General features: G+C 27.4%; 1 protein-coding gene across 8 annotated transcripts in view; it reads left to right on the top strand.

Moving 5' to 3' along the window:
- Positions 1 to 24,717, top strand: part of LOC143919269 (uncharacterized) — a 494,191-nt gene that overhangs the window by 186,663 nt on the left and 282,811 nt on the right. The window contains exon 5 of one of the 8 annotated variants that reach the window (XM_077441500.1): positions 17,553 to 18,003. The exons of 6 other annotated variants lie outside the window; for them this stretch is intronic. In XM_077441500.1, the coding sequence (XP_077297626.1) occupies positions 17,553 to 17,815 (263 nt within the window). In that variant the 3' untranslated portion in view covers positions 17,816 to 18,003. Of the gene's footprint in view, positions 1 to 2,478; positions 4,105 to 17,552; positions 18,004 to 24,717 lie in introns of those variants that run through there. One more of the 8 variants, XM_077441499.1, reaches the window with a different exon arrangement.

Genomic DNA, 24,717 nt, shown 5'->3' with positions numbered 1-24,717 from the left:
CCAATACCACTTACATACATATGTACAACCAACTAGAAAATGAATTTTACAAAAAGCCTTAGATAAAAAAGTGGAATTAGATAAAATTTTTTTTTTTTTTGGAATGATAGCTGTATATATATAAATATATATTTTTACTGGCACCCTGACAACTCGTCGCCGATCTTTCGGGGCAAACAACTCGGCGCATCGACATTTCAGCGCAAAATCAATTTTTCAAAAAGTTCTAAATGCGTTTTCGAAAATAATTATTGTATTGAAATTGTCGGCCATATCTACATAATAATTTCATAAAATGCGAATAAATTTATTTGATAATCTTTATGCCTCTATGAGTTTTTCACTGAGGTCCACGAAATATTACGCTTGCAGGGTTTCTAAACTAAGGCCACAAAAATTTATTCTTAAGCAGCGTTTTTAAACCAGGCAGTTATTACGTTATTTTTTTAGAATAGTTTCTTTTTTGATTTTTTCCCCGAAAATTGGTTTATAAACCCTGCATACGTTAGATTTTGGATAACTAAAAGGTAATACATATAACACTATTCAATTTTTTTTTTTAAATAAATAATGCAAAAGCTCATTTTTTTAGAAGATATTCGACTTAGGGCGAGATTGAACTATTAAAATTTACAAGATACATTTCAAAACTTGAAATAATATGAAATTATTAGATCAATTGGCGCAATACTAGTTGCAATGTTGATAAAGGATACTGTCATGTAGCGGCATTCTGTTTATATAATTTATGATACATGTTCAAATTTATATTGTCGCTGATGCGGTTTTGGCAGCTTTCACTAGTAAGTTCTATTATTCTTTTTTTTGTTTTAGTGACTTTAATTTATTTTCATATTCATTACTATGTATAATCGATTTTCGTCTTTGTTTCAGCGATTTTCATAAAATCTATGAAAGGAAAGTCTCAAATACTTTATAACCAATATACATACAGTCGTGATTTACAATTAGTTAATAATGTAGTTAGATGGAGATGCAGCAAGTCAAGAATTTGTAAAGCTTATCTTCATTCAAAAAATGGTACTATAAAAATCATGAATTCAGAACACACTCATAACCCACCTACATTAATTCAAACTGAAGATGGTCGTATTTTGAAATTTTTTAAAACTTAAGTATTGGTTACACTGGTTACTTGGATTATTTTTTATTGTTAAATTAAAGGTACAGGTTTCTTATCCACCGTTATTTAATCAAATTATTTTAAAAGAAAATAATACTGTTACATTTGTACATATTTTTATTTAAAATATAATGCGTATGTATGCATGCATGTACATACATATGTGTGTACAAATAATTAAATATACAGCAAATTTATATATGGTAAATAATAAATCAATGTTTTATGTTATTAAGCGTTTTTGTGAATTTAATTTAATTTCTGTTTGTTGTTTAAATTTAAGTCAATTTTTTATTTTATTTTCTAGTTTAAATTTAACAAGTGCTTACATTTTTTGGATTTTAGTGTCTTACATCTTATCAGCTAGGGGCAATCGTCAGATATTATATGAAAAGTTTGTTTTCAAGAAAGATCATGAGTCTGTAAATAGATCTATTAGATGGAAGTGCTTAAGGGCACCACTTTGTAAGGCACATCTTCATTCAAGAGATGACGTGCTAACAAAAATTAATAATATCCACAATCACGACTCACCAAATCTGGTTATTTCTAATAATGGTCATTATATCAACATTAAAAAAAAATCTTTGCGAATGATTCAATACTAATGATGTAAATGTATAATACTAAATGAGTGATTCTTGTATATTTGTTTATATGTACATATACCTATACATATATGTATTGCTCAGCGTCGGTTCTGAGAATCTTTAGTCGAATAAATATTCTTTTATCAAATGCAATTTTGAGATCATATTTACAAAAAAATATGCTCTTTCGTTTCACATTATATCTACATAAAATATATATAAAAAAAAATAGAAAAATTATTGTTAAAAAAAGTTTTATATTTACATAGCTACGAATTAGATTGTTGCTTAAATCATCTGACGATCGTGTTGTTTTGTAAATAAAAGCATCAGTAGGGGACTAGTTGCTCGCTGTTAAGAAGTGCTCACGGGAAACTTATCGCCCAGCCATTAACGAATTGCCAGCGAGTGGTCTCCTTAACTGTTATCGCAGAATGTTAATGTTGAAAATAAATATAATATTATATATAATATAATATAATAAATACTAATATAATATAATAAATACTAATATAATATTGAATTTTTATAATTTTTTTTATGCTCTCGCCCCCTTCACAGAGCTATGCTTGATATTCCTGATCTTGTTTTAATAAATGTTTCCTGTTTTTTGAATATACATACATACATAATATTTTTATTCATATATATATTCATACTTTAATTTTGGTTTTCAATAACATTTTTTAAGTTAACAATATTAGCAGTGTATTGCGAGCTATCATTTATTTTTGTTTGTTTTAGCCATGTATATACAATCTCATGCGGGAAAACGACTACTATTATTCAATAAATTTGTATATATAATACACGTCAATTTATCAAGTGGTATTAGATGGAAGTGTACCAGGAGGGTTTGTAATGCGTATCTTCACATAAAAGATGACGTAATAAAGAAAGCTAATAACAATCACAATCATAATCCTCCCATGCTACATAAAAAAAATGATGGTTCTTATATGATGTTTTATATGAGAGAAAGAAGGTTTGTAGAAAATTCAGATGTGACCAACCCATGAATTTATCTATGAATTTGAGGAAAATAAGAAGGTCACAAAACGAAATTCGATATTGAACCGTTCAGACACATTCACACATACCGGCAGCATTTTGAAATACTAATAGCTATAACAGCATTTTTGATACAAATTCAGCGCAAATGTATGGAAATAAAAGTTCTACTTCCGGTTGTCGGATTTTGTTCAATTTTTTTTTATTACTTAAAATCACTATCAGTAATAATAAACAATAAATATGAAGAAAATAAAAATAATTCAAAAGGTCAAAATAAAATAATGAAATATTGTTTTAAAAAAAAATACTACTTCCGGCTTTCGAATTCTGACCAAAACCTTATCAGCTCTAAGTTAGTACATAAAGAATACAAATATAAAGTATCAGATTGATATGTACGTTTTTGACCTTTCTAAGAGGAAAAAATCCCACTTCCGGTTTATAAAATTTAATCATATTTTTTTATTTACAAGAATTACACTTGATGTTTTTCGTGAGATCACACACGTTTAAGGGGTCAAGGGATGCTTACCGAATTTTATACGTAACTTGGTATAAAGCTTAAACTGATAGATATGAAATTTCAGTTCAATAAACTAAAAGGTTTCTGAGAAAAACATAAAAAACCTCGATTCTCTAGAGTACTACTTCCGGTTTAGATAAAAATATTAGGTTATAAAATTTATAATTTCTATTACATGTGAGAAAATTTCAGTTCGATTCAGTTAGCGGTTTGGGAGATAATTGAATTCAAAAACTTAAAAATAAGGGACACCTATAAGGGGAGGTACCATTTCCGGTCAACTTCATAATTTGAATAAATTTTTCGTCGCGTCAATAAGAATTTCAGTAACCGATACTAAGTTTCAGTTCGATAGGACTAACAGTGTTCAAAAAAATCCCCAAAATACACAGAAACACACACACACACACACATTTTATCTAGATCATGAAAATGTGACCAGTAATCGATTCTGAGTTCAAATCAGTCAAAATCTCGAGTTCGAATTTTCGCATGATTACAAAATCTATTGTTACTACGTACATACATAAAGTAAAAATGTATTTATCATGGTGATGTTCATTACATCGAAAACAGCGAATTTTGAAATTTGGTATCAATTCAAGTGGGAAAAGTCGTTCTGTATCATCTGAAATCCTTTTAAATAATATGGAAAGTCTAAAAAAAATTAAGTATGTTAATAAAATCGTGATATTTACCAATTTCAGAAGATTTTTTAAAATTTAGTAATTTCACATAAAAAAGTGAAGTAATATCCCGTGTGAGGTTTTTATAATTACTCAGTTTACATGTAAATAAAAATAAATAATTGAATTAAATTATACTAAAAAAACCTAAGCAAAAAAAAATGATTTTCGCACTTTAATAGGCTAGCGGCAGTGCAAATATTTTTTTATGGATTTCCCATGATGCAGAACATATTTTCCAACTTAGGCTCCGAATTCCAAAATTTGCTGTTTTCGATGTACCCTAATGTCCATTTCACTTTATGTTGTCATAAAATTCTAAGATAATCAATAAGAGATCATAATCTGCATATCATCCATTACATTTTTTTTTATCTAAAGCTAAATTTGAGATTCATATGTTGAAATGTTAAGATGATAGTTAATTATTTGTTAACAAGGGTTAATAAGGATTTTATGTACATACTAACCAATTCACGAAATAAGCAACAAGCTTGCACCGTTCATGAACTGGCTATTTTTTCGACAATTTCATGAAATGAAATTTCACGAATTCTTTTCTGCTCGGTTTTTTCATGACTGATTTTATCCGAACAATATAAATATTATTGGAAAATATAGTTCAACTAGTGATATTGTAAAAAGTCTGTACAAAAAACGGGTGCCAAAATTGTTATCATTACTCAAATGCAATTTAATGAAAATTATTAAAGGATTATAATCGACAAAACGATACTGTAGTGTGATATGCAAGTTGTCCCTATTTTTTTATTTCTAAAACATTATTATTATGAATTTTATATTGATAATTTTTTTTTTAATAAACGAATAAATTAAAAATGTGTAATAATATTTGGCCTGTGGAGTTGGTTGCTAATTTAAAACGCGACCCCGATTAACATTTTCCCACAATCTGACTCTGAATTTAAAAATGTCGAATTGATTTTATTCGCACTTTTGATCTTATATATATGTAAGATCATTTCCAGATACGTACATATGTAAATATAATTGTAATATCACTAACTAGTGCGACGAATGAGCTGATTTCCAAATATCTCTGGTGTACTAATACAGGATGGCGCATATACAGTCAGTTAGTAAATCACAGACTTTTAGTTCAACTTTTTTCTTATTGTATTTTAAATTTCTTATTTATGTAAAATAAATTCGTGTACATGAAACTAATAAATAATGTGCAAGCATATGGCATAACGGATTTGTCAAAAATATCGACCCTCCTGAATTTGGTCACAAGTATGAGAAAAATATAAAGACTTTTTGACATTATGTTTGCGAGCGTTGTTACAAGTCAGTAGCCACCTTTATATGCCGTAGTTTATTTCATCAAGTAACATATTTAAGATTAATTATGTTATGGATAAATGATTAATAATAGCTATCGTCGATTTTTGGTGCAGCAGTTTTCATTCGATCTCAAAGTGGCAACCTTAATATATGTGCTTTGTAACCGGATATAAGCATGAGACATGCTTTAAGGGCCAATGGTATCATTGGTGGAGATGCAGTCAAATGAAACAACTTTTCTCCACACAACAAATAACATAATACAGAAAGCTCATAATATCCGCAACAATGATCTGCCAAGACCTTACATTTCTGATGGTCAATTTGTTAAGTTTTGAAAGAAAATTTAAGTAAATAGTTTATTTTAATTTTTTTAATCTACATACATATGACAGGCTGAAAACCAGACTGGTACAAGTGACATTTTTAAAAAAAGCTGGTTTAAGTGCTAAAATAATAGCATTTCATATATGCTATTATTTTAGCACCTAAGCCAGATTTTTTTAAAAATGTCACTTGTACCAGTCTGGTTTTCAACCCGTCATATATGCTTAACATTATGAAAGATATTCTAAAAATTTCGATTTAGGAAAAAAAATCTACGTTTGTTTGCTTCGAGCTGGTTTGCTGGACATAGTTGATAATCGGTGAAATTTTTTATTTAACATTTCCTTGGTGAAATTTTAAGTTCTACACTAGGTTAGGATTGCCAGACGTCCCGGTGTTCTGGGATTTACCTGGTTTACAAAATATGCAAAAAATATACAATTTAAATTTAAATGTCAATCTTGCAACTCAACTAAATGTCAATCTTAACTAAGTCTGTCGTATTGAATCTAAAGTTTGCAGTTTTTGCTCCAGCCTATATTCTTACACAACTTACACCAGCCTATGTTCTTCCCATAAAATATGTTTTCGTGTATGCATTGAATGTGTTTTTCAAATATGCGTTACTTTTTATTATAATTAAACAGAAAAAAATACTGAATTAGAAATAAGAGTGTGTTGAAAAAATTCTGTATTGAAAATAATGTGTTATGTTAACAATGAAAGTACTTACATAATAATTATGAAAGTAAATATTTTTCAGTTTTTGTTGTAAATGTTTTAAATGTTGTAAATGTGGTTTTAAATTATATTTGTTTCTCTAAATAACGCGTGTTTTATTACATATGTATATTGCATTGCACCTGATAAACTGACTTTTATTTAAATTTAAATCTGAAAAGTCAAGGTGGCTAAAAACTAAAAAAGTGTTACTAACAAACTGAAATTTTATGTTAGCATGATTTTAATGTATGGATAACAATTAATGGGGTGTTAAAAATCATACTCAAACTTATAATACACATACATACAAATTTTGGTTTAGTTCTTTTCAAATCCAAAAGTAGAATGCAAAATTATAAATAAAAAATTAAGAATTAAAAATAGTGGGCCAACAATTTGTGTTTGTTTCCCTTTCTAGATCTAAAGAAAACAACAAATTTTCAAGACTGTCTTTCTAGGCAATTGCTCATTTTTCTATTGGGGTTTTTGTTTGTGTTTGTAAAATGAGAAAATTACGAATTAGTATTATTAATTATTATTATTTTTTTGTCTTTCAGCAATTTTTTTCAGTTCAAGGAAGGGTCAACCCAAAATTTTGTACAATAAATATGTTTACACTAAGGGTGGAGCACTCGTTAATGGTTTAAGATGGCAATGTCGTGAATCTCGTGATTGTAAAGCTTATTTACACACAGTTGATAATGTGATTGTATTAATGAAAGAAATTCATAATCATAATCCACCTAAAATGTATAAAACTCCAAATGGGGGTTATATTAAATTAAAGTGACATATAAGATCTTTCAACAAAATCTCCGCTGGCACAAATGATTAAATTAGTATTAAGTATGATAATGTACACAAAAAGTCGGTAATTTTTATATTATATACATACATATAGGTACATATTTGTTATAGATATTAATTAATTTTTATAAAATTGCTTTATACTGTTTCCATTAAAAAATATCTAATGCATTTAACTCACTATTTATTATTCCCTGATAAATATTTATAGCACTATTCATTACTTTATTATATCTTAATGGTGCTATCCGGCTTCGCTCGGTAAATGGAAATTAAATGAAAACGATGAAAAAAATCTTCAATTGTTTTTTTATTAAATGTGTTTAAATCGAAAAATATAATATTATTTAACAACCGACCAATTTCAAATGTCTTTGACCAATCCAGCCAATCAGAAACGACTTTGACGACAGCCAATCAGAAATGATTTATAGACGTCGTTTCGGTTTTATATGTAAGATTATATAATACTAGAAATAAATCGTCTTTAGTAACGCATTGGGGAAGCCTATAATTCTCTATTTTATGTATATTAAAAGTTTTGTTTGGACTTTAATCATATGTTTTGTTTTAATTTTATATGAACAACGTGGCATTTTTAATTGGTTAATTGAATTTTTTTTTATTATAGCCCAGTATATATTGTCCCAAAAAGGAAAACCCATGATTTTATATAAGAAATACACTTTCTACAAAAAATATATCGGTAACAATGGTAAAGTACACTGGGTTTGTTCTACTCACCATCAACATGGTTGTCCAGCGGTGTTGCATTCTTTAGGAGATCAAATAATATTTTCCAAAGATACTCATAGCCATAAACATAAAATTCTACACGATTCTTCTGTTTTTTATTGATTTATTTCTGCGAAATTTTATACTATTTTGTTAATTTTTTATGAAAATTAAATTTAAAGATTCAAAAATTATAAATTTAAAATATACAAAACATTTTGTTTTATTTTGTGGAATTATATATTATCTTTATGTTATATTTTTTCTTTATCTTCGGTTTAATGTACATAAATATGTACATTAAACTGAAGTGAAAAAAATTTAAATTTTGTCATTTTCCTGATGAACCGAGTGACTCCAGCAGTTCCCAATCCTTTTTTTTTTTAATTGAAAATAGCTTTTTAAATTTGAAATAATATCGTAATTGACTTTTTTTGCCAACGGTGATGAACTTCGTAATATTTAACAATTCTAGGAATTTATGTTATGTAAATTATATTTAAAAACTTATAAATGAATGATTTATTTAATGTAACTTTGATATATTATATACATATACATATATGTAGTATGATTTTTCTAATTGTTCCATCATGAGAAGTCAAATTTTTTATTTTCTCCTTCAGTCTAATGTACCTATATAATATATATGTACATATGTATGTTTTGAGCTAGGCGTATAAAGCAATACAGTAAAACCATGATATTATGATATATAAAATAAGATTTATTATTGGAATAAGTTTTTGATCTTCCATAAAATGAAAAATTCATAATTAAATTTTATTTTACAGCCCAGTACATAATGTCCCGAAGAGGAAAACATATGATTTTATTTGAAAATAATACTTTCTACAAAAAATATGTCAACAGCATTGGTAAAATACACTGGGTCTGCTCCACTCATCATCATCTTGGCTGTCCGGCGCTATTACATACAATAGAAAATCGTATAGTATATGTAAGACGTGGTCACTCTCATCAACGTAAAACGTTTCTTGAATTGAATGCGTTCGAATAAATTATCATTAATCTATTTTGTATTATGAAAGATATAATTAAAATGTTGTATTTCACTTTTCTGGTTCGTTTTATTATTTTTTCTGCATAAAAACATATCAATTATTTAGTCAAAATAGTGCTAAGTTATGATTTGGAAATAAATTAAAATACATATTAAGATATGTAGATAAAATGGAAACCTGATCTGTACTGAGGTAAAATTGAATATTTAAATTTTTGTTATAGCCCAATTCATCATATCTCGGCGAGGAAAACCTATGGTATTATTCGATAATACCACATTCTGCAAGAAATATGTAAACAGTACTGGTAAAATACACTGGGTATGTTCCACCCACCATCATCATGGTTGTCCGGCTCTTTTGCATACATTGGAAAACAAAATATTATATGTAAGACGAGGTCATAACCATCAACGTAAAATATTTTTTTCTTCTTCTTCAACATTTAATTGAATCATAACCAGGATTTTTATTCCAAGGTTTTTTCCTTTTCGCGCGACCCTAATTTTGGTCTGTGTTTTTTACCCTTACTAATAGGTGCTTACTCCTTTCGTGTGAATCCTATAATTGTACATTTAGGAGTGAATTGTGTTCATGAGTATTTTCACAGATGACTTGACGTCATTTTGTACAAACTCGACATACATACGTGCTTTATAGGACCAAAAATTGATTTCCATGACTTTGGTAAAGTCATAAAAGGTTTCTTCAAAAACGATAAATTACTAAGATCCGTTTACTCTGTAAAATAAAATGAAAAATAAATATATATCATACAGAAAATAGTTTCACTATTCAGTACATATACAGTTTTAATTACTTTTAATCGATTTTAAATGGAACGATTATACACATCGAATAAGATATTGAATTAGTAACTTTTTTAATCTGTGTATTAATTTTATTATAGCCCTGTACATAATGTCACGTAAAGGAAGATGCATGGTTTTATATCAGAATAGTACTTATTACCAGAAATACGTTAACAGCTTTGGTAAAACACGCTGGGTCTGTTCAACTCATCACCACTTAGGCTGCCCGGCTTTACTGCATACTCTGAATAATCGCATAGTGCTCGCAAAAGTGATTCACAATCATGAACGTAAAATGTAAATGGACAATAAAATTAACGTAACCGTCAATGCGACATTTTATAATTAAAATTGTGGTAACAAAATAAATATGATGTATTTAAATACATTCTTATTGTACTGTTTTTATTTAATATTTTCTCCGATTTAAATTATTTTAGGTGTTTTTGTTTTGCATTCAGATTTTTATTGTAATTTATCTGACCAAAATGACATGTCTGGGAAACATGCAATCTTGTTATGGTCTCATTTGTGAATAAATACAATAAATGTAACATTGTTATGGTGTATTAATAATATAATCAAATTGTTTTAGCTTTTGTTGAATTCAAAAAAGGAATAATTCAAATATTATACAAAAAACACACATTCACCAAATCTCGTTTGTTGGCTAATAATATGGTGAGATGGACGTGTTCCGGCCGTACCAACAAAGGTTGTCGAGCTTACCTTTACACGAAAAATAATCATATTTTCAAAGTGAACAACAATCATAATCACGAACCACGTCAAATTTTTAAGACATCAAGTGGTGCATATGTGAGATGCTAACAGAACTAAGAAATGACATTATATATTTTTATTTTATACATTATCTATTATCTATTATATTATTATTATATCTCGTACTATTTTGTAAAATAAGCATACATTTATGATACATATATCAAACAAATGAGAAAAGTATGAAAATATGTATATGTAGGTGTTTTTTGTTTATAGTACATACTTTCATATGTAGATAAGAACGTGTTATTGTATATCTTGAGCTTGTATTTAATTTAAAATAATATTTAACTAAATCTACTACCCTCTTTTTAATTTACTTCTCTTTTAAAACTATTGGGATATTATACATATGTATTACATATTTCTATTAATCTAAAATTGTTAGACCTCAATTTTGAAAATTTGATTTTAGTGAAAGTTAGGAAAGTTTCACAAAAATATATTTTGATAGTTTAGACAAAATCGTATTAATTTCAGTGGAGTTTACAAAATCGTATTAATTTCGTTATAAAACACATCTCAGTTACTCTATAAAAAGTTTGTATACAATCGAGATAAAAAAAAACAAATTGTATATTATATACAATAGTTCTTCAGATTTATGGTCAAAACGAAACACCATTAACAACAAGTGGAAAATATTATAGATAAAGCTTCCTTTGGCTAGAGTCTAGCATTTAATATACTTTAATTAAAGTCTACATATGTACATATGTACATAAAATACAAAATTACAATATTTCATGTGTTTGTATACCCAATGAAACTATTATGTTAGAATAATCTTTGAATCAAATCAATTAATTTTCATTTGTGTTACAGATTTTTAAATGATTTTTTTTTAATATTTCCTCTATACACACTTGAAATATGATTATATGAGTGAGTATCTATTTTTAATGCATCTTTTTTAGTATTATATGCAGGCGCGGCTCGTGCATAGGAACTGCGGCGCTGCAGCACCCCCAGAAAAAATACAAAAAAATCACATTTGTATACATTTACAACTTGTGAATATAATTTAAATAAGAATGATTAGATATTTGACATAATCATTATTAATGAGTATGTCAAATATATCTAAGTACAAGTTGTAAATGCGATTTTTTTGTAATTTTTCTGGGGGTGCTGCAGCGCCGCAGTTCCTATGCACGAGCCGCGCCTGATTATATGTATGTACATAGATAAATGTTAACAAATTTCCTTGTTTTTATCAATACCTCTTATACCTGTTGTATTTTTATTTCAGCTGTTTATACAACGACTCGTTTCGGAAATCAATTAATAATTTATAATGACTACAAATATAAGAATGTCGGTACGTTAAGTGATGGCAGAGTCAGATGGCGATGTTCATCACATTGGACGAGAGGATGCAGAGCTTCGTTACACACTTTCAATGATGAAATTCAACTTGTGAATAATTTTCACAATCACGATTCTAAAACTAGAAATCATAATCTGACTAATCAGGGGAGATTTACATTCCAAGCTGTTCAAAATCTTTTATAAGTCTGTTAAAAATATATTTTTTAAATTTAGTTACCATATTGATGTCATAACTAAAAGTTTTTATTTATTGTTATAAAAAATAAATATAATATACATATATGAATCCATTAATTGGCAGTTGTTTAATTTATTTTACATATTTACGAATTAATTTTCCCATTTTGTAATTTCCAATAATATGTTCTGATTTTTTTATAGGTACATTGTATGTATGTATATTGTTTAAAAATATAGTTTTAATTTTTTATTCGAAATTCAAATATAACTTTCATTATGCACTGATGGCCGCATATGCTATGTAGGAATACATGGTAACTGCGTACCATGCATTGTATACCAACCTACGTACTAGCCTAAAAGGGCAGGTCAACCCCTAAACCTCCTTTGACCTCCGGACAAAGACATTTGCACACGGCCACCATTGGAGTACCTTATATAAACCCCCACAGTTGACTCAATAATCCAGTTCATCCAGCCACGCCACCAGAAGCAGTGCAACTAGTTCCTTCTCGATAAACACTGTACAAAATAAGCATTTGTAATAACACTGTACAAAACAAGCATTTGTAAAATTGGGACAATAAAAGAAGCTTTCAACAAACACAACCGTGTTTTGATAGGCTGGGACACTGGTCAACGTATCAATCCCTACCCACAGCTACATTTTTACAATTTAATATATACTTTTTTAACTATAAATTTAAATATTTCAAATTTAATTTCAGCCGAATACATACAGTCGCGTCTTGGTCATCCGTTAATATTGTATAAGAATTATACATACTGTAAGGACTTCTGCTTGAGTGACGGTAGAGTTAGATGGCGTTGTTCTTCACATTGGTCAAGAGGGTGCAGGACTTGGATTCATGTTTTGAAGGACGAAATCAAATTTGTGAAAAGTATTCATAATCACGAAGCACCCCATTTATTTCAAAAAGAAGATTTACATATTAATGTGGAAAATAAAATTTAAATATGGAGCTACAGCTACTTAATAATTGTTAAAGAAATTAAATTGTATGGATACAATAATATCCATACATAAGTACATATTTTCACAATTGTGTAAATATGTACATACATATTGTGATATCATTTTTTTTAATTATTTTATATCGATACTTATATATGTATGTACATTATCAGTATTATTCAAATTACACAATTTTTTATATGTACGCTATTATGGATATTTTGAAATTCGATATATGTTTACTATAAAAATAAAGAATTTTACAACAACATTCTTTATTAAGGAAATTATTTATTCAGTTTATTTTTAACCTTATTCTTGGTTCTGGTAATTATCCTGAAAAATGGAAATTATCGAGAGTCATTCCTATTCATAAAAATGGCTCTAAAAATGAGATTGAAAATTACAGACATATTGCTATAATCTTGGCTATAATTTATTTTTTGTTGTTGAATTAAAGCTCCACCAAACCTTATATACATCATAATATGTAAGTTTTTAATGTTTTTCAGCTTGTTACATGCATAATAGACAAGGTTCCGTCATGCTTATGTACAATGGATATACGTACACTAAGGTTGGTGCTGCAAAGGCTGATGGTAGATTCGGTTGGAGATGTTCCTCACATCGACATAGAGGCTGTAGAGCTTGGGCTTATGTTATGAATGAAGAAATAAAGTTTATTAAAGGAGTCCACACTCACGAACCACGAAAATTCTTTCAAATATGACTAATTCTTTTTATTACTGGCCGTTGAGAAATTCTTCATAGTTGTATTGTATTTATGGAATTAAAACTATTTTGATACACGTTTCAACATCTTATTTTATTGCTTCTATTAAACGATACAAGGAAAATTTCGAGCGAAATATGACATAAACCGTGTGTGTTCCTAAAATACAAGTACAATTATCATTCGTTTATTTTTCATACAATCTCTTTGTATTGAACGCTAAGTCAACACCCAGATCAGTCTTTCTGTAATTTTTATGTTGGTTTGCTTTTTTATTAAATCTAATATATAATTTCGAAAGAGACTTTGTATGTTTGTAAGTATTTTAGGTTGAGAACTTCGAAAAGAAAACAAAGTTTCTATGAGGACAATTCAATATATATTTTTTCGATTCAAATAAATTTAATAAAAAAACAAATGAATATTTACTATTAGATTCGCCAAGTTTAAGCGGTTTATATTACAAATACTGAGCGAAGCCGGGTAAAACAACTAGTAAATAAATAAACTAAAGTAAATGCTTTAGACATATATGTACATACTCATATACATTAGGTTGGGTGATAAATACAAAAATTGAATTTCATGCGATGCTAGTGAAAAAACTAACCTAACTTAATCTAATTTTAAATAACATACATATGTATATGACGAAAGTCAAATTTAGTTCTAGTCAGCTGATAACGATGTATTGATATTTTTTTTACCAAAAAGTCAACACTCGGAACATATTGTAAATATCAAAAATTGAAGATATTAGAAAAATTTGTCCTGGACGTCATATTTAACCTGAAGTGTGTTTTGAAGCATGACAGCATGAAGAAAAGACAATATGTATGCCTATGAATCTCTAATGCTATGTAATAGTGATATTTGATTGAGTGAAATACATTTTTATTTTTCAGCTATTTGTTGGGGATCAAAACGGGGTAAATGTCAAATATTATACATTTACTGCTAAATGCGGTGCTAATCTTGAAACACTTCCGTCCAAATGGGAATGCTCCAGTCAGAGCTTGAGCAACTGTAATGCCGGTATAGATACAAAGGAAAATGTTGTCACATTAGCTCGTGGTGTACATAATCACGATCCTCCTCTATTGAATGAAACTACCCATGGTAACTTCACTTTCTATATACTTATGAAATTGATAGTATAAAATTTGGCATTAATTAAATTGTGATTTTATTATTTTAGCACCTATTATTTTTATTAATCAAAAAGGCACCAAAAAACTTTTGTACCAAAATTTCACTTTCATATGGCATAAGAGAGTATCTATGTCAACTCAGATGGAGATGCGTGAGACAGAAAAAAGGGTGTAAAGCTTTACTTCACACTGTCGATAATAATATAGTTCATGCTATAAATACTCATAATCATCCTCCAACAGAAGAAATTTATGAGTCATTTGCACTTATTGAAAATTACAATACTTTCTGATCTTAATACTGCTATATTTTAATTGATGTAGACAAAACCATTGAAAAAAAGCAACATTGCTTAGTTTTTGTTTTAGACTTGAGCTGTCTAGAAATAAAATGTATTTATAATTGTTCAAAATTAGGTTTTACATAGTTATATTTATGATGTTTTAAAGTCATAAATAAAACTCAGGATCACTTTATTTTATGTTTTATCTGGAGATTTAAAATATTTTTGATTTAAGTTACCAAAAATTAAAAAAAAATCTAAATTATGTACATACATATACAATACATATGTTGAAATAAATTTTTTCGTTAAATTTTTTTTTATTATTATAATTAATACACAAAAAATAAATAAAGATTTGCCCAATGCGTCACACCAGCCTTACAATAAAACAAGAACAGTAAGAAATTACCAATCATTCAATATGATTCAAATAGACTCGTGTTGAATCTCATGAATATTTTATTTTATTTTATATTTTATTATTATAATAAATACTTAAAAAATTCGATATTGAACTGATGACTATTGCGATACAAATTGAGCGCAAATGTATGGAAATTTGCACAAAACAAAAGTTCTATTTCCGGTTGTCAGATTTTGTTAAAATTTTTTTTATTACTAAAAATCACTATCAGTATTATACTCATTAAATATCAAGAAAATAAAAATAATTTTAATGGTCAAAATAAAATAATGAAATATTGTTTTAAAAAAAAATACTACTTCGGGTTTACAAATTCTGACCAAAACCCTACCAGCTCTAAGTTAGTACATAAAGGATAGAAATGTAAATTTTCAGCTTAATACGTTCAGGGGTGTGGACAGAGTAGTGGGCACAACAATTTCAACCTTTTTAAGTGAAAAAAATCCCACTTCTGGTTTATAAAATTTAATAATTTTTTTTTATTTTCATCACATTGCTACAAAAATTATACTTGAATTTTTTTGTGACGAACACACATGTTTAAGGGGTCGAAAAAAATAGTGGAAGAAAAATCGAACAAGAGTAAACTGCCACTTCCGGTTGACAGATACTTACTAAATTTTATTTATAACTTGGTATTAAGCTTAAACTTCTAGATATGAAATTTCAGTTCAATAAACCAAAAAGTTTTTGAGAAAAACATAAAAAGCCTCGATTCTCTAGAGTAAAAGTACTACTTCCGGTTCAGATAGAAATATTTAAAAAATATAATGTTATAATAATAATTATTTCTGTCATATTTAAAAAAAATTCAGTCTGATTCAGTTAGCGGTTTGGGAGATAATTGAATTCAAAAACTTAAAAAAAAAAGAGGACACCTATAAGGGGAGGTACCATTTCCGGTCAACTTAAAAATTTGAAAGAAAATTACGACATGTCGATAAGAATTTCATTAACCGATACTAAGTTTCGGTTCGATAGGACTAACGGTATTAAAAATATCCCCAAAATACACACACACAGACACACACATACACACACACACACACACACACACACACACACACACACACACACACACACACACACACACACACACACACACACATTTTTTTCTAGATCATGAAAACGTGATCAGTGATCGATTCTGAGTTCGAATTAGTCAAAATCTCGAGTTCGAATTTTCGCATGATCACAAAACTTCATCTATTGTTACTACGTACATAGATAAAGTAAAAATAATAAATAATAATAATGAATTAATGACCAGTGTGATCTGACTGGTTATATTGGTCATTAATTACTACATATTTATTAAATAAGCTTGCATTTTAAATGAGGTAGAAGGAACTTCGCGTATAAACAATCCACACGCGAAAAAAGCGATTTCAGATCTAACTTTTGAACTAAATGGAACTCTTCGAACAACAATTCAATCCACGAGTTCATCAGAATCAACCCATACTAAATCTCAAAACTATTAATCATTTCAGATACTTGTTATGTATTGAGTAGCATTCTTATGTGTTTATTAAATTCTAAGTTGCATTTTTATTTTCTAGCTCAATATATTAAATTGAATAATGGAAAAACTCTATTATATTACAAAAAATATACTTTTGCATTTGGTTACCATATGACAAATGGCAGAGAAAGATGGCGATGCTCTAGTCAATATAAAGGTTGTAAAGCCAGTGTTTATACTGAAAGTGATTTTCGAGTAATTTTTGCTGATACTGAACATACACATGAACCTCCTTCCTTGATGAAAATGTCTGATGGGACATTGTGCCGCATATAACTATAACATTAATTATAAGCAATATATATATATGTGTATATAATTTGTGTAGATATACAGGAGTACTAGAAATAATAACGTGTTCAAATAAAAAAAAAATGTTTTAAAATGATGTTTTATTTGAAGAAACTCACAGCCCGTACTTTCATGTATTTTCAATTTTACTAACATTATTTTCATTGTTGCAGTTAAGTTCGTGCCTTCGAGGACTGGCCGAAATCTATTGTGGGTCGACGGATTCACCTTCGGCCTTAAAAGAGCCCATCAAAATGGCAAAGTGTCTTGGAAATGTTCTTCACATCATGGAAACAAGTGCAATGCTCTCATTCATACATTTAAAAATTCAATATTGTTCCGGAAGAACATCCACAATCATGACCCACCTAACAAACAAAGACGTAAACGTACCAAAAAGATATTTATTAAGTCTGAATCTGAATGTGTAGTGTGAACTAGCTTTTAATATCGATTATTTTATGTATTCCAATTATTTTTGCTTTTGAGTTACCTGCAATTAGTCTCTTGTCCAGACGCGCTAATTTATTTTCTATTATTAGATAACTTGTGTTTGTGTGTGTGTCAATTATTATAAAGAGTGATGTTTTATTTAAAATATTAAACTAAGTGAATTTTGCTGTGAAAATAAAATATGAAAAAAATACCAAAAATTTTGTAAAAGTCATCGCTTTAATTATGTCAATTATGTATATGTATGTATTCTTATTTTTATTGTATCTTCTGATACACATAAATATTATTATATATTATATACTTAAGTATTACATAAACTATTTTTATATGAGAGTATACATTTTTGATATACATAGGTGAAAAAAACGTACAAATTTTGTAAATTTATGTGACCAAATAAATTTTTTTTATTTTTTTTTATTAATTCATGTTTTAACTATCAACATATGCAAGTATAGTATACAAACACCCTTATAAAATACATGTGCTATACGTGAATTAGGGTTCCACGAAATGGTATGTATGTATGTACTATATAAAATTGCAAAATGTGGATTATATATTAAAATATAATGGACAAAAATATACATAAATATATTTATTTTTCTATATATACTATGTCTGTATATTATTAGCCATCGTTACATAGCATAGTTAGGCATTTGGAGGCTCTTTGACCCAAATTCGACAGTCCCACATTGAAAACTATGAAATTGGCAAACATATATGTAGTTAGTTGGTCTGCTGTAGAAAGACACTTATTAAAAACGTACATACTGTCTCTTTCACCGCCTCCTGACCAATAGAATTTTGTATAGACAATAAAACATTGTACGTACGAAATGCTATTGGTCGAAATGGGGTGAAAGGGACGGCACATGCGTTTTACCTAAGTGTCTTCCTACAGTGGATGGACTTAAGCAGACAAACTATATAGACTTGGTTCCGAGTTTAAGGTTCTGAGCCCTTCTAACACCTGTTTGGGTCTAAGTTAGATTACAAATTTAAAATCTAGATTTGTATAGTGAACATACATACATATGTACATATAAATAAAAATTCAATTTATATGCATAGAATAGGGGTATCCAAAATTTTCAGGAAGAGGACTAGATATACATATGTACGTATTTTAAAGTGGGATGGACCCTTTTTCATGTTTTTTTTATTATTTATTTTTGTAAAAAGGAGTAATAATATTTTTTGAATTTCAGTAAAATTTTTAACTGTAGGTAATGGTACTACTCGTTTATTAAGCGTCGATGTCCTGGAGGTCACATCAATGGATGTAAGGCGAACGGATGGACACTGAGAACCAAGATAACTCACAAGAAAAAACAAGCATAACTATAACATTTTAGATGGGTGTTATGATTTTGATTAAAATAATAGTAACAGTACAAATAAATTATTAACATGTATGTATATGATATAGAAATTGTCTAAAAGCATTATAAATACATACATATTGTGTACGCATACAGTTTATTACATTTTGAATGTAATATTTTTAATTTATAAATGAATGAATTATATTAATGGCCTAAATTCTTCTTGTGTGATAATTAAATAAAAATATATAGATTGTAACATATTTTTATATACACTATACATATAATATTTATATTTATATTTATTATTCAAAATAAATCGAGTGCAAAAAAAACTTTATATTTATTTACAAATTACGACTATTTTTGTTGTATTTTATTTTTCAATAAAAGTCGTAAAAAAGGTTAAGGGTTATTAAAAAAGGTTCAAAGGTTATTTCATTTAATAACTACTTTTTAAAAAAGTGAAGGTTATTTATTCCATATATAACTACTATAAAAAACGTGATTATTTTGTACTTTAGTTGAAGTTTTTGTGAAAAAATTGTTTCGGTTGTATATTTAAATTTTAATATCGGTTTTTATTTTATTTTTATTTGATTTTCTTACGCTTTTGTTATTTTTTAGTTTGGTCTTTTGGTTTATCGCGTCATGGCAACAGGATAATTCTGATGAACGGATATAGATTTCAAAAAGAAAGAATAACTCCAAAAGGTCATGTACTTTGGAGATGTGTCAAAAGATATCAAACCAAATGCAGGGCAATGATTTACACGGATCAAGATAACATCACTCGTTCCATGGTGATTCATAATCATTGCCCTCAATTTTCTTAGTCAAAATGACCAAAATTATTGCATATTTTTTATATTTGATTTCTTAATTTATTTTTGTTTTGGTTGTAAAGGTAATAGCAATATATAATAATAATGTATAAGACTGAAATTCAAAATTGTGAATATTCTTGACTTTTCAAATGTACAAAAAACGGTTTAAGCAATTCACAAATTTATGATTATTTGATATGAACTAATGTTTATGTGACAATATTTTATTAGAAATCAAATGAAATAATTATTTATACTTGTATTGTTTGTTTGAAACATTAAAACAAAAGTTCTTGATTTAACCGTTAGCATTATGTTTTATACACATATGTTCATATGTATATTAGGCTAAAGCTAAAATGCAAATTTTGGATTTCCCTCGGATGGACTATTTCGTGATTTTTATCGAAATTGTAAATCGAATGGTTGAAGACATTGTTGAAGATCTATGATTTTATTTATTAAACGTTCTTTTGCTACGACACAAGTTTTCCACTAGGTTTATCATGGAAAATCCAAAATTGTTACATTTTTCTCTCCAGCCTAATAGTGTGTATGTATGTACATACATACATAAATTTATACATGTTACAGAAAAAGTGTACGTATGTATGATAGTGCATACATTAATTAGTCAGTGTATACACTGTCAAATCTGTCAGATACCGTATTCAAGAGACTATGGAAATATTTACTACTTAGTTAATATAGAGATTCACTATTCGGCTTTTGTCAAAGTATCCACAATCGTTTACATAGTGCGTACACACTTAGCAAGACTTGCCATATTACAAACATCCAAAAACTTAAATAAGCCATGGAAATCTTATTATTAATTATTTTTTAAATTAAATTAAAATAAATAATTAATTTTATATAGATAAATATGTACATACATGTGTATATTTGAATTAACTAACAAGAAAATTTTGATTTTTAAAAAAAAAATAGAAACTTAACATAATTGATAGCTATGCAATTTTTAATGTAATTATATCATAATAATTTGATAATTTTTATGTTTTTTTAGTCAGTTTTTTTTTAAATGAAAATGATAAATGATGGCCAAAAATAATAGAGTTAAATATTAAGTCTCGTTTGATCCGTCGTCTCAAAACGTATTCTTTACAAATTAGCCGGGCTATGATGAAATAGATTTAAAAACTTTTTCGATATTTTTGCAGGTGTCCATAATAAATTCCACTTTTCGTTTAAACTTTGAATCTTCTGTTGGTATCAAGTAAAAAAGTCTAACATGTAAATCAATTATAAAACACACTTCAAATTCAGAGACACCAAAATAGAAAGAAATATGCATTTTATAATCGAGGAAATATGGTATTTCATAAAATAATTGACGTTTTCGAGAAATCGCTTATTGGTTATTTTATGAAATTGGTTTAAAAGTAATAATAATTAATCTAATTTTTTTCGTAATTTTTAAAACAAACAACGTGCGCTCGCTTCGATCATTGGAATAAAATGCATTGATGTTTAGAGGGTAACTGAGAAACTTGCTCATGATTAGGTTAGTTGTCAAACAACCCTCGTCTGTGAAATTTGTTCGTTGATTTTAAAAAATGCACCTCCGCTAGATCGTACACTGACGTGTCAATACACACATTATCACGTTTAAGTACACATGTTATAAGACAGAGTATACTTTGATGAAAACTTGTAGTGAGTGTACACAATAACGAGTCATTGTATACATTAACGAGATTTTAAACTTTAACTGTAACATATATAATTAAACTATATATTATATATACATATATATTTTTATGTATTTATTTTCTTGTAACGATATTCTTATATAATAAGTCTTTTATAAGGCTGTGGTTATAAAATGTTTCAAGGCTAAAAAACTTTGATTTTTGAAATCCACTGTTTTTGGTGTGGATACGAATTTGCCAAAACGATTCAGTATAATTTTATGTTATTATATATAATAGTATTATATTTGTGAAGTTTTGTTCCTGAAATGTGCCAATGGTATGTGATGACATGCCATATTCGATAAAGTGCTATTTTATTGGCTGTGAAAGTATGATTCGGAAAAATCATATTTTTGTTGAAAAATTCCTGTTTTTATTTGTTTTAAAAATCATACTTTATCTACACTACTTACAGTCGTTGGTAGATGTTCATGTTTATTGGATATTAAAAAAGTACTTATTTTGAAAATGTTAGTTATTAAATATAATTGAGTTTAAATATTTTATTACGCAAATATTTTTTTATTTTTGACTTTTGATGCTCTATTAAATATATAATAATTGAAATATTTATTTGGAAAGATTATATTTTATTCATTTTAAATTTTAATGTTAATTATTTGAGTATAAAATTATATTTTTGTTGGAAAACAAATTTCAAATATTTTTTATTTTAAAATCGTTGTTTATCTACCTACTTAGTATCTTCATATATTATAATTTATTTTATAATTTTAATGTTGTGTGACCAATTTTTATTATGTTATATGTACATTCAATGTATATTTTTGTTGTGAAATAAATATTTGATTAAAATAATATTCTTTCATAATACATATGTATTAATTATGTTCACTTACTACATTTAATTTATATTTTCATTAGAATGATGATTTAAAATTAAAAAAAAAATAACTGCTAATCTAACTTTTTGTTTTGTTTTATTTTCCAGGCTATTTTTATATAAAAAACTCTCTAGGTTCTATTCAATTGGTTTTCGACTGTCATATTTTTAGCGAGTACTACTCACATAAAAATAAAGTTAGCTGGAGATGTGTTTGTTATACCTATAAACGCAACAGGTGTTCAGCAAAAGTGCATATTTTCAATGGCAAGGAGTCCTATTTCATAGGCTCTCATAATCACAAACCTATTATCGACACCAATACATTGGCTTTACTCAACAGAACAGAATACGTTTCAGAACGTCGGCAAATTTAGAAGTTTTAATGTTGATTTGATTTTAACGCTGTTGAATAACAATTTTATGTAATTTTTGAATAGTGATATTTGTATTATACATACATATATACATCTATACTACTTAAATTAAAAATGTAAATTAAACTAAACTTTTTGAATCTTGATTTTTTTCCTAAAATTTCATTATTTCTCTAGAATGTGATTTGTGATTGATAATTTCGATTGTATTATTGTTGATATTATTTAAAAATAATAATGTCGTGTATAAAACCATCTTATTATTTTTTTTATGTATTATGTAATATAATAAATAATTTCATATATGCTATTATTATTATAAATGAGTATTACTATGTGATTAAGAGTTTTTTGAATGTAAATAAATGATGTAATTGTTTAATTATAGTTTTTTTTTCATGTTAAACATGCATAACCTATGTGTGTATATGTATACTATAAAACATAAGGATATAGGTAATTTGAAGAAGAATTAGCTTAAAAATATCAATAAGACAGATTTTTATAATCATCTTTAGTTCTTTATACTAATATATGTTGTTTTCTATATATTTAGCTGTTTACATCACTTCAAAACTCGGAAAAACAATGCTGATGTACCGCAATTATTCATTCACACTATCTACCGTATCGAAAAAGGGGCACTGTAAGAGATGGGCCTGCAGCAGCCGTCCCCAAACGAAGTGTAGAGCAGTTGTTTTTACTGAAAACGACAATGTCTTGTTCGCTAGAAATCACCACATTCACCGTCCCCCTCAGTATCATCGTCTCGATGATGGTCGATATGTGCCTGTACACATGTTCAAATTCCACAGGTACACAATACCAATACTATAAGTAAACTACACTACATTTATATTACTGTAGTGAAAATACAAATATTATTTATAATATTATACTATATGTCGTTGATAATGTCATTTTCCTTTTGAGTTTTCAATAAAGTAATGCTCAATTGATGCCAATTTTAACTGTAATATTAAAATAATATTGTTTATATGTGATGTAAGTAAAATATAATAATTAATGTTTGTTAGTATTAAATTAACATATCTGATATTGTTTATGATTACATTTTTTTGTGATAGTTCGATCTCCTATTATTAATAGTTAAGTTGGTGCCATATATAATATTTTTAATTTTATGTGTGAAATGTGTATATCTATTTAGACTGAACGTTGTACCTTACATATTTATGTTTGACATACATATGTTCATATACATACATATGTACGTATGTATTTGAATAATAATTTTCATTTTCTCTTGTTTGATTGTTAATTTTTAAATAAAATATTATAAATTTTAAATTAATTTACCTGATTAAAAATATATAAGAAATACTTTAAATATTTGAATTATACATACAATTGTTTTATATTTAATGTTAATATGATCATCTTTGATGTATTTTATGTGTGAAATCGTTAAAAATATACTGAAATGGTGGTAATATTTCTATTATTTTATTATATCAAACAATACTTTAACCGGGTAAATAAGTTCAGAAGGAATATTGATGCAGATTATTATAGTTATCAGTTATAGGCACGCACAGACTCAAAGTAACGAGGCTTTTTACAAACCTCCTTTACAGTTCACTTATTATTACTAAAACCGAAATAGGGCTGAATAAAGAATTAAATCACACAAAAAATTTAATTAAAATTTTTATTATTAGTAATATTTTCGAACACATACATATAATGTACACACAAACACAAACAAACACAGGATAAACTCAATATTTTCAATATGCTGTTTTTGTGTAAATGTTATTTGCA

Source organism: Arctopsyche grandis, chromosome 11 (genome assembly GCF_051622035.1).
Source record: "Arctopsyche grandis isolate Sample6627 chromosome 11, ASM5162203v2, whole genome shotgun sequence".
Taxonomy (NCBI): Eukaryota; Metazoa; Arthropoda; class Insecta; order Trichoptera; family Hydropsychidae; genus Arctopsyche; species Arctopsyche grandis.
The sequence above is the reverse complement of the archived record's forward strand: the minus strand, read 5'-3'. Positions and strand labels throughout refer to the sequence as shown.